Genomic DNA, 11,249 nt, shown 5'->3' on the forward strand with positions numbered 1-11,249 from the left:
GCAATGAACTTGCCCGCCACAACACCCGGCTTTTTTGTTGTTGTTGTTGCAGTTGTCATTGTTGTTTTAGCTGGCCTGGGCTGGGTTTGAACCCACCAGCCTTGGTGTATATGGCCAGCACCCTACCCACTGGGCTTTGGGAGCTGCCTCTTTTTTTCTTTTTTGAGACAGAGTCTCACTTTATTACACTCAGTAGAGTACAGTGGCCTCACAGCTCACAGCAACCTCCAGCTCTTGGGTGTAGGCAAGTCTCTTGCCTCAGTCTCCTTAGTAGCTGGGACTACCAGCACCCGCTACAATGCCCAGCTATTTTTTGTTGCAGTTTGCCCGGGGCTGGGTTTGAACCTACCACCCTTGGTATATGGGGCCAGTGCACCTACCCACTGAGCCACAGGCGCTGCCCCGGCAATGAACTTTTAACAATGGATCTATTTTCCTCCCTGGCATTGTTTGTTCTGAGCTGAGTGATGCATGTGCTCCCTAATTTGTAGTCATCTCTAATGCATTCTGTTATTTCTGACCAACTACTGCCATATAGGAAATTATCTCCCAAATATGGAAGCTGTGTATCAATTGCCATTTTCTACATTTTTATAATTTCTTTTGAATATCTCTCTGTCTTGACCCATCTGTCTGGGCCACACTTGAGCTTCTGGCCTTGTATTTAGAACAGTAGTTTTTCAGATCTTGGGCTTGCTCCATTATCAAACGTAATTTGTAGAACCTAATCAGCATTTCATGAGAAGGAAAGAAAAAGAAGTAGGATGGACTGCTGCTTTTCTGTTAGGGGTGATTTTTTCTCCTAGAGGACATTTGCTCTATTGGAGATAATTTTGGTTGTCATATTTGGGACATAGGAGGGAGTGCTACTGGTATCTAATGAGTAAAGAAAGATGGAGATACTGGTAACCATCCACCAATGGACAGGACAGTTCCTCACAACAAAGAATTATTTGGTTCAAAATGTCCGTATTGGCCAGGCGCAGTGTTTCATGCTTGTAATTCCAGAGAGGCAAAATTGGGAGGATCACTTGAGGGCCAGGAGTTTAAGAGCAGCCTGTGCAACATAATGAGACCCTGTCTCAAAAAAAAAGAAATAGCTAGATGTAGTAGCATGTACCTGTAGTCCTCTCTGCATAGGAGGCTGAGGTGAGAGGATAACTTGAGCCCAGGAGTTCATGGTTATAGTGAGCTATGATCATGCCATTGTACCCCAGCCTGAGTGATAGAGTGAGACCCTATCTTTAAAAAAGGAAAAAAAAAAATCAGTGGTGCTGAGGTTGAGAAATGTGGTATAGATCAGAGAGCATTACTCATAATAAGTATTATTTTATTTAACTTTATTTCATTATCTGTATGTTTGTTTTTGTGCTGTAATGTGAAATATATTTCCTTTTTCTTTTTTTAGAGACAGAGTCTCACTTTATCACCCTTGGTAGAGTGCTGTGGCGTCACAGCTCACAGCAACCTTCAGCTCTTGGGGTTAGGTGGTTCTCCTGCCTCAGCCTCCCAAGTAGCTGGGACTACAGGTGTCCACCACAACGCCCGGCTATTTTTTTGTAGTTTGGCTGGGGCTGGGTTTGAACCCACCACTCTTGGTGTATGGGGCCAGCGCCCTACTCACTGAGCCACAGGCGCCCTGAAATATGTCTCTTAGTGTGGGTCACAAACAAAAGCTTGACTATCACTACAAGATATTTGTTCCTGGGGAAGACTATGATGCAGTAGGAGATTCTCTTTAATGTTCTTTGAGCATATTGTCTTGGATGCTTTAGAGCTATCTGACAAGTTGTCTCTGCCAGGAACTCTGTGGAATCTCTCATCCCATGACTCAATCAAGATGGAAATTGTGGACCATGCACTGCATGCCTTGACAGATGAAGTGATCATTCCACATTCTGGTTGGGAGCGGGAGCCTAATGAAGACTGTAAGCCACGTCATATTGAGTGGGAGTCAGTGCTCACCAACACAGCTGGCTGCCTCAGGTACTACTAGGGACTTTGAGAAGACAACAATTTAATTTTTGAGTACTGACTTAAATTTCTTTAAAAATGGTTAAAATTTGTTAGCCTGTTATCCAGCCCCCACTTCTGTCTATATTACACACCATGGCTCCAACCTATCTTCCTGCTTTTGTCACCACTCCCTTGTTGTATGTTCCACATGTACCCATATCAGCTTGCTAGATGTTTCCCACACAGCCTCCTCACTTTTATGCTTCCTTGATGTTGCTCACCTGCTTTGGTAAATACCTACCATTTATAAGGTACTGGTCTAGTCCTGGGCTTGTGTGTGTCTGTGTCCCTGCCCTCAGTTGTCTGGATTTCAAGTCAAACTGTGATAAACACAACAAAAGGAGTACAAAGTACTAGGAAGGTAGGGTGTCAGTGAGGAAGGTCTGATCTTTATATGCTTCCTTGGTCGTGGATCTGCTGGCCTCAGCTGGTTAGCCAGGAGCTTCTTGCAAGCCTTGTTTTCTTTTTTATCTTTTAAAAAAATTATTATTATTTTTGAGACAGTCTCATTTGGTCACCCTTGATAGTGCTGTGACATCATAGCTCACAGCACCCTCAAACTGCTGGGTTTAAGTAATTCTCTTGCCTCAGCCTTCCGAGTAGCTGGGACTACACACACCTGCCACAACTCAGGCTGGTCTCGAACCTGTGAGTTCCAGCAATCCACCTGCCTCGGCTTCCCAAGTGCTTGGATTATAGGTGTGAGCCACTGAGCCCAGTGCTTTTTTATCTTTTTGAAGCTAAACTCAAGTACCTTTATTTCATGAAAGTTATCCTGATTTTTTTTTCCTTCCTATATCCTGTAATTGTTTCAATGTAATCTTTCTCTGTTTGGAATATATCCCTATGTGCTCTGCCCCATTCTATATTTGTATTTCTGGCTTGGCGCCTATAGCACAGTGGTTATAGTGCCAGCCATATACATAGAACATGGTGGGTATGAACCTGGCTCAGAACAGCTAAACAGCAATGACAACTGCAACAAAAAATAGCCAGGCGTTGTGGCGGGCGCCTGTAGTCCAAACTACTCAGGAGGCTAAGGCAAGAGAATCGCTTAAGCTCAAGAGTTTGAGGTTGCTGTGAGCTGTGACATTACGGCATTCTACTGAGGACGACACAGTGAGATTCTGTCTTAAAAAATAAAATAAAAACTATAGGCAGGTGCCTGGGGCTCAAGCTGCTAAGGTGCCAGCCACATATGCCTGAGCTGGTGGGTTCAAATGCAGCCTGGGCCCGCCAAACAGCAATGACCGCTGCAACCAAAAAATAGCTGGGCATTGTGGGGAGTGCCTGTAGTTCCAGCTACTTGGGAGGCGGAGGTAGGAGAATTGCTCGAGCCCTTGAGAATTGCTGTGAGCCATGATGCCACAGTACTCTACCCAGGGCGACAGCTTGAGGCTCTGCCTCAAGAAAAAAAAGAAAAAGAAAACAAAACTATATTTGTATTTCCATACAAGAAATATCTACTCAATCTTAAATTATTGTCATTGGTATGCCTTGTTAATTCCTGCTCCATTAGGTTATGAAAATTCAAAAGTCAGGGACTATTAATTAGCTTTCTCTCAACTGTAGTAGCCTTGTTTATATATAGTAGGTATTCACTATTAGTTATGATGAATAGAAAAGGTACTGAGGAAGCTCATAGATTTTTTTTTTTTAAATTGAGACAGAGTCTTAATTTGTTGTCCGTGGTGGAGTGCCACGGCATCATAACTCACAGCAACCTCTAACTCTTGGTTGAGAATCGCTCAAGCGATTCTCTTGCCTCAGCTTCCCCAGTATCTGGGACTACAGGCTCCTGCCACAATGCCCAGCTATTTTTTTTGTTGTTGTTTAGCAGGTCCTGGCTGGATTCGAACCCACCAGTCCTGGAGCATGTGGCCGGTGCCCTAAACACTGAGGGATATTTTAGGGAGGATTTCTGGATTTGAATCATCTTTAAGCTTCTTATTTCCCTTCAGGAATGTAAGCTCAGAGAGGAGTGAAGCGCGCCGGAAACTTCGGGAATGTGATGGTTTAGTTGATGCCCTCATTTTCATTGTTCAGGCTGAGATTGGGCAGAAGGATTCAGACAGCAAGGTAAGTTAATGGCTCAGTAAATTCCATTTACTGTAACTATGTGGTATCTATAATGCCGATGTATCATCTCATGCTTTCAAATAATATTAAATACGTATACTAGTCCCTCCTTACTCTTCTAAAGTAGGAATTCAACTTAAAATATTTTCTTGTTACTATCCTTCACCTGTATTATTTTAAAGCTGCTTAGCTGTCTCCTAAGATAATACACTTTCTAATTAATAAAAATAGTGACCCAAATTTTAGGTCACACACCAAATAGTGGCAGAAGACAGGAAGTCCAGAGTTGGACTTTGCATTAGCCTGGGGCTACAAGGATTTTGAGAAGGTTAGAGTGCTTTAGCAGCACCCTAGAGATTCTGAATTGGACTGTGCATGTGAGGATCAACATTTATAAACCATGAATCATGGAAACACATACTTACTGGGAAATCACAATAAAACATTCTTTTCTGTCATTGGGCCTTTTGTCCCTAAGCTTGTGGAGAACTGTGTTTGCCTCCTTCGGAACCTATCATATCAAGTTCACCGAGAGATCCCACAGGCAGAGCGTTACCAAGAGGCACCTCCCAATGTTGCCAACAATACTGGGCCACATGCTGCCAGTTGCTTTGGGGCCAAGAAGGGCAAAGGTAAGTAATTTTTTTCTTTCTTTCTTTTTTTTTTTTTTGAGGCAGTATTGCTCTGTTGCCCAGGCTAGTGTGCAGTGGCACAATCATATCTCATATAACCTTGAACTCTTGGGTTTAAGCAACCTTCTTGCCTCACCTTCCTGAGTAGCAAGGACTATAGACATACCACCATGCAAGCTAAGGTTATTAGTTTTTATAGGATCTCGCTATGTTTCCCAGACTGATTTTTTGTTTTGTTTTGTTTTGTTTGAGACAAGAGTCTCACTATGTCAACCCTCAGTAGAGTGCCATGGCATCATGTCACAGCAACCTCAAGGTCTTGGGCTTAAGCCATTCTCTTGCCTCAGCCTCCTGAGCAGCTGGGACTACAGGCATCCACCACAACACCTGGCTATTTTTTGTTGTTGTTTAGGTGGCCCAGGCCAGACTCGAACCCACCAGCCTAGGTGTATGTGGCCAGTGCTGTAACCACTGAGCTACGGTGCTGCCTGTTTTGCTTTAACTAATTTATTTTTAATTTATTTTTGTTTTTTTTTTTTTTATTTGAGATAGAGACATAGCTCACAGTAACCTCAGCCTTAGTCTCCAGGGCTTAAGTGTTCCTCCTGCCTCAACCTCATAGTAACTGGAACTACAGGTGCCTGCTGCAACGCCCAGCTATTTTTAGAGATGAGATCTTCCTCTTGCTCAGGCTGGTCTCAAACTCCTGAGCTCAGGCAATCCACCTGCCTCAGCCTCCCAGAATGCTAGTATTACAGGTGTGAGCCACCATGCCTGGCTCCCAGGCTGGTTTTGAATTCCTAGTCTCAAGTGATCCTCCTGCCTTGGCCTCCCAAAGTGCTGGGATTATAGACATGAGCCAACATGCGTGGCAGGAAGGAAACAATATTAAAAACAATATTAGCTTTAGGTACAAAAAACTTGTCAAGTAGTATAGTAGTAGTAGTCTGCCTGGTCAAAAATACCTTTTTGCTCTGCTGCTGGTTCTCCTGTGTTGTGTGCTTCATTCAAGGTGGTGGTGGTTTCAGTATCAGTGACTGGGGCAGTGAAGGACAAGAACCCGACTAATCTAGGGCCTTCTCCCCATACGTCTTTTGTGTTTCCTGTTTTTCTTTTTCTCTCTGTGCCTTTCTTCTTATTTGCCCATAATCCTGTTGACATCTTTCTCCTGCGTTTTTCTTTCTTTGTTTCTCTCCTCTGCTTTCCACCTTGGGTGATGCACTGGAAGATGAGTGGTTCTCCAGAGGTGAGTGGAGTCTTTTAAGGTGCTTATCTACTTCTAATTTGCATGTTTTGGTTTTAGCTTCCCTAGTATTTTCTTGTCTAACTTTTCCCTGTGAATGCATATAGGAAAATGTAATTGAGGAAGACATTGAAATAAGTTTACCTATTTTGAGCTAATGGCTCATGGCATGCTATTTCTGGGGAGAAGTCCCTGTTATCAGAACTCAGGACAGTAGCAACAACTGTGGTTATCTCTGTCTCACCTATCTGCTGCCTGTTTTCTGTCCTTGTTTCTGGATAGCCCTTGCTGGGACAAATTCCCTCTTCCCTCCCCTTGCATCTCTGATCAAAAGATTCTGACTGAAGAATGAAAGATGTGCCAAGTAGAATCTTTGCCTTCTTAAAATTTTTACTGTTTTCCCTCACTTTTGTTCATTTCTATAGGGAAAAAACCCTTAGAGGATCCAGCAAATGATACAGTGGATTTCCCTAAAAGAACTAGTCCTGCTCGAGGTAAGTTTAGAAAATGTTTACTGTACTCTCTTCTCCAACTTACGTACGAGTTTGAAGTAATAGTGAAAGTATTAGAAAAACTCCATTGTATTATAGCAGTAACTTGGAAAGGACTGCTTGTTAAAGCAATTATTCAGGTTACTTGAGGATAGAATAAAGTCATCGAGATTGTTCAGAGCAGAAACTTAGGAATCTTCGGTGGACACTACAGTTCTTGAGACTTAAACCTCACTATCATGAGAATCCTCTTTATCACAGTTTGGATCTTTATAATCATCAATCTAGTAAAGTCTAAAGTTCACAGCTCTCCATAGATATGAATAGTTTAAATATTGTTAAATCTACAGTGGGTCCTTCTACTTTGTCATTAGGAAGTGGGAAGAATGACTGAGTTAAATCAGAAATTGATTTGAGATGAGGAATCTTTAACCCTGAGAGCTGTCAAGGAGCCAAATGAATCTCCTTAGTGCTTTTGGTAGAACCAAAGCCGAAGTAAGCTGTGGGAGAGAAAAGTCAAGGAGGAAGGAAAGAGAGGAGTTGAATATGATGATGATGATCTGTTCTGCTCTTACTGTGGATAAATTTTTCTCATGGTGTGGAATCAGGTCTCTGGATTTGCTGTTGAGTGGGATGGGAGAGTTTAGGGAGCCTAATGGTGTAGGTGCATAAATCCATCAATGCAGAGTGCGAAGGCTGGATTCCAACAAGCCAGAGTCTGTTTGGTGGGTATTGATTAGCATTCCTTACCTTCTTTTCCCTTTTTGTGCAGGCTATGAGCTTTTATTTCAGCCAGAGGTGATTCGGATATACATCTCTCTCCTTAAGGAGAGCAAGACTCCTGCCATCCTAGAAGCCTCAGCTGGAGCAATTCAGAACTTGTGTGCTGGGCGCTGGACGGTAAGTACCTTTTAGAAAATGGAGATGGGAAACTAAGATGACTAGTTTGTTGCCATTCTTAATCTGTTCTACCTTTTACATGTGCTATTTCTAGTATGGTCGATACATTCGCTCTGCTCTGCGTCAAGAGAAGGCTCTTTCTGCCATAGCTGACCTCCTAACCAGTGAACATGAGCGTGTAGTCAAAGCTGCATCTGGAGCACTAAGAAATCTGGCTGTGGATGCTCGCAACAAAGAATTAATTGGTAAGGAGTTGAATACTGTTGCCTCAGCATCTAGTACAGTGCCTTTAATCTAGCTGGTACTTAATCATTTAGTGCATATATTGAAGTGACTTGAGGGAAGGACCCTACCCCTCCATAGTTTATGAATCCAAGGGTTGGTGAGGGTTCTAATTTAATTCTGTGGTCCCCAACCTTTTTGGTACCAAGGACTGGTTTTATGGAAGGTAGTTTTCCATGGATGGTTGTGGGGATGGATTCAGGATGATTCAATTGCATTATATCTCTACTTCACATCATCAGGCATTAGATTCTCATAAGGAGCCTGCAATCTTGGTCCCTTGCATGTGCAGTTTACTGTAGGGTTCACACACCTGTAAGAATCTAATGTGACAGCTGATCTGACAAGAGGCAGAGTTCAGGCGGTGATATTCCTGATGGGGAGCAAATGAAGCTTCTTCTCACTGCTCACTTCCTGCTGTGTGGCCTAGTTCCTGGGGCTTGGGAACTGTGGGTTTAATAGTTTCTGGTTTAATCATCAGGAAGAAGTGATGACTCTTCAAAAGTAGAGTAATTATAGTTACTATTTATTTAATGAGCACTTGGCCAGCCTAAGCAAGAGCAAGACTCCATCTCTAAAAAAATAGCTGGGCTCTGTGGTGGGTGCCTCTAGTCCCAGCAACTTGGGAGGCTAAGGGAAGAGAATTGCTTGAACCCAAGAATTTGAAGTTGATGTGAGCTATGATGTCATGGCATTCTACCAAGGGTGACAAAGTGAGACTGTCTGAAAAAAAAAAAAAGGGTGGCACCTGTGGTTCAGTGGGTAGGGCGCCGACCCCACATACCGAGGGTGGCACATACCAAGGGTGGTGGGTTAGAACCCGGCCCCAGCCAAACTGCAACAAAAAAATAGCTGGGCGTTGTGGTGGGTGCCTATAGTTCCAATTACTTGGGAGGCTGAGGCAAGAGCATCGTTTAAGCCCAAGAGTTTGAGGTAGCTGTGAGCTGTGACTCCATGCACTCTACCAAGAGTGGCATAGTGAGACTCTGTCTCAAAAAAATAAATAAGTAAATGAGCACTTGGTTAGTAGGCAGTGCTAAGTACTTCTCTTTTCATTTAATTCCCACATTTCACAGAGGTCCTTTTTTTTTTTTTTTTTTTTTATAGGACAGGTAAACTAAGGTTCATAGATGGTAATTAGTTTGGCACTAGTTAATACAGCTAGCTAGTGGCAGAGCCCAGATTACTTTTTAAATTCAAAAATGACTATTCTGTTAAATTATTATAACATGCAATATATTGTTTTCATTAGAGTATCTGAAGGGATTATATAGTATGCATGTTAGGCAGTATTCACCTTGTTTCAATGTGATTAAAGGAGAGATGAGGTAAAGGAATAGGAAGGATCATAAATCCAGGTCTTTTCTCTTTTGTTATGATAATCCCATAGGAAAATGAAGTTGACTCAAGGCTCCTCATGACCTGACTCCATTCTCCCTGAATATGTTCCTTCTGTCTACTTCTATAGGTAAACATGCTATTCCTAACTTGGTAAAGAATCTGCCAGGAGGGCAGCAGAACTCCTCCTGGAATTTCTCTGAGGACACCGTGGTCTCTATTTTGAATACCATCAATGAGGTTATTGCTGAGAACCTGGAGGCTGCCAAAAAGCTTCGAGAGACACAGGGTATTGAGAAGCTGGTGTTAATCAACAAATCAGGGTGAGCTTATCACTTAAAATTACAGCTGGAAGAATTTGAGTATGAGGGGGGAGTTGCCAGCAAGGAACTTTCCTTTTCTGCTTTCTAAGGTTTTTTCCCCTTACTTATGTGTAAAGTGTGAATCATACTGCTCTATTTTATGTCTTAATGTTGATCTAAAATTTGATAATAGACTCTTAAACATTAATTTTTTATGTCACTGTTTGGGATAGAATACAGGATTTAATGAAAACTTGATTTCACCCATTTTGGTATTTATATTATTCTGTTATTTTGGGGGGGGGCATAGATTCTAAGCTTCTTTCCTGGTGTTAACCTCTGAATTCCATACGGTGTTACTTTCTTCAAAAGGAACCGCTCAGAAAAAGAAGTTCGAGCAGCAGCACTTGTATTACAGACCATCTGGGGATATAAAGAACTGCGGAAGCCACTGGAAAAAGAAGGGTGGAAGAAATCAGACTTTCAGGTATAATAACTCTTGAGGCCAAGAATTTTACTGTTTTTTTTTTTTTTTTTGGTTCTAGGGTGTAATGCTTCTGTCTCCTTGGTTTTTTTTCTTTTTCATCATCACACTAAATCTGTTTTTGACTATCTCTTAATTGGTAGAAATTATTTGGTTTATTCCTCGTCAGAAGAATGAGATGGCATATAGTACATTTGCTATAAAAAAAGAGCTCTAGTCTTCCTCTATGTCATAACATACTGTTTAAGTGTTGGTGGTGATGAAAGATGAAGATGTTGGCCTTTTTGTTTTTTTCCTAAATCCCTGTACCTCTTTGAAGTAGTTTACTGTTCTGAGACAGTGTTTCCTTCTGATAGTATCAGTGTTTGGAAACTTTCTATAGAAGCTGATTTAAAGAGAGGAAAATTAAAAAAAAAAAACCAACTCTGGCACAGTGCCTGTAGCACAGTGGTTATGGCACCAGCTGCATGGGTTGGCAGGTTCAAACCCAGCCTGGGCCAGCTAAACAACAATGAGAGCTGCAACCAAAAAATAGCCGGGCGTTGCGGCGGGCGCCTGTAGTCCCAGCTACTTGGGAGGCTGAGGCAAGAGAATCACTTAAGCCCAAGAGTTTGAGGTTGCTGTGAACTGTGATGTCACAGCACTCTACCGAGGGTGACATAGTGAGACTCTGTCTCCCAAAAAAAAAAAAAAAAAAAAATCCAACTCTGTAGATAGCATCAGATTTTAGTTTTATAATAAAAACCATTTGAATAATTAGAAAACAAAATAAGTCATATATCCTAGCTTGTTTCCCTGTATAGGGTATTTAGTTTTTGTAAAGTGTTGATTATTCTTTGAAATAGTAGATTAGAGGTTTATGCCCATTAAAGAGTAAGATATGGGTGAATTTAGTATTCTATGACATTATTGCATTTTGTATTTGCCTCCAGGTGAATCTAAACAATACTTCTCGAAGCCAGAGTAGTCATTCATATGATGATAGCACTCTCCCTCTCATTGACCGGAACCAAAAATCAGGTACACTATCTAGAGGGTACACCTTTCTCCTTTTAGCCACTCTTGCTATTCTTTAGTAGGCTTACTAACTAATAAATAGGACATACTTGTTTCTGAATGAGTGAATGAGCTCTTCTTTTAGGGGAAGGAATAACATTCTGCTCCAGGATTGTAATGCAGCAGTGCTTAGGTATAAACATTAGAAATCAAAACAAAGCTGGGGCTCAGTGGCTCATGCCTGTAATCCTAGCACTCTGGGGAGGCTGAGGCAGGTGGATTGCCTTAGCTCTCACAGGTTGGAGACCAGCCTGAGCAAGAGCAAGACATCGTCTCTAAAAATAGCCTGGCATTGTGGTGGGCACCTATAGTCCCAGCTACTTGGGAGGCTGAGGCAAGAGAATCATTTGAACCCAAGAATTTGATGTTGCTGTGAGCTGTGATGCCATAGCACTCTACCAAGAGCAACAAAGTGAGACTCTGTCT

The 11,249-nt window shown here is 42.1% G+C and overlaps 1 protein-coding gene across 8 annotated transcripts in view; it reads left to right on the forward strand.

The window, feature by feature from the left end:
• Positions 1 to 11,249, forward strand: part of CTNND1 (catenin delta 1) — a 62,918-nt gene that overhangs the window by 44,164 nt on the left and 7,505 nt on the right. For all 8 annotated transcript variants that reach the window (XM_023507835.1, XM_023507836.1, XM_023507832.1 and 5 more), the window contains 9 exons: positions 1,803 to 1,986; positions 3,978 to 4,095; positions 4,574 to 4,727; positions 6,396 to 6,464; positions 7,234 to 7,361; positions 7,456 to 7,606; positions 9,112 to 9,304; positions 9,656 to 9,770; positions 10,700 to 10,787. In XM_023507835.1, the coding sequence (XP_023363603.1) occupies positions 1,803 to 1,986; positions 3,978 to 4,095; positions 4,574 to 4,727; positions 6,396 to 6,464; positions 7,234 to 7,361; positions 7,456 to 7,606; positions 9,112 to 9,304; positions 9,656 to 9,770; positions 10,700 to 10,787 (1,200 nt within the window). The remainder of the gene's footprint in view (positions 1 to 1,802; positions 1,987 to 3,977; positions 4,096 to 4,573; positions 4,728 to 6,395; positions 6,465 to 7,233; positions 7,362 to 7,455; positions 7,607 to 9,111; positions 9,305 to 9,655; positions 9,771 to 10,699; positions 10,788 to 11,249) is intronic.

Source organism: Otolemur garnettii, unplaced genomic scaffold (genome assembly GCF_000181295.1).
Source record: "Otolemur garnettii isolate 467f Iridium unplaced genomic scaffold, OtoGar3 scaffold00209, whole genome shotgun sequence".
NCBI classification, from domain to species: domain Eukaryota; kingdom Metazoa; phylum Chordata; class Mammalia; order Primates; family Galagidae; genus Otolemur; species Otolemur garnettii.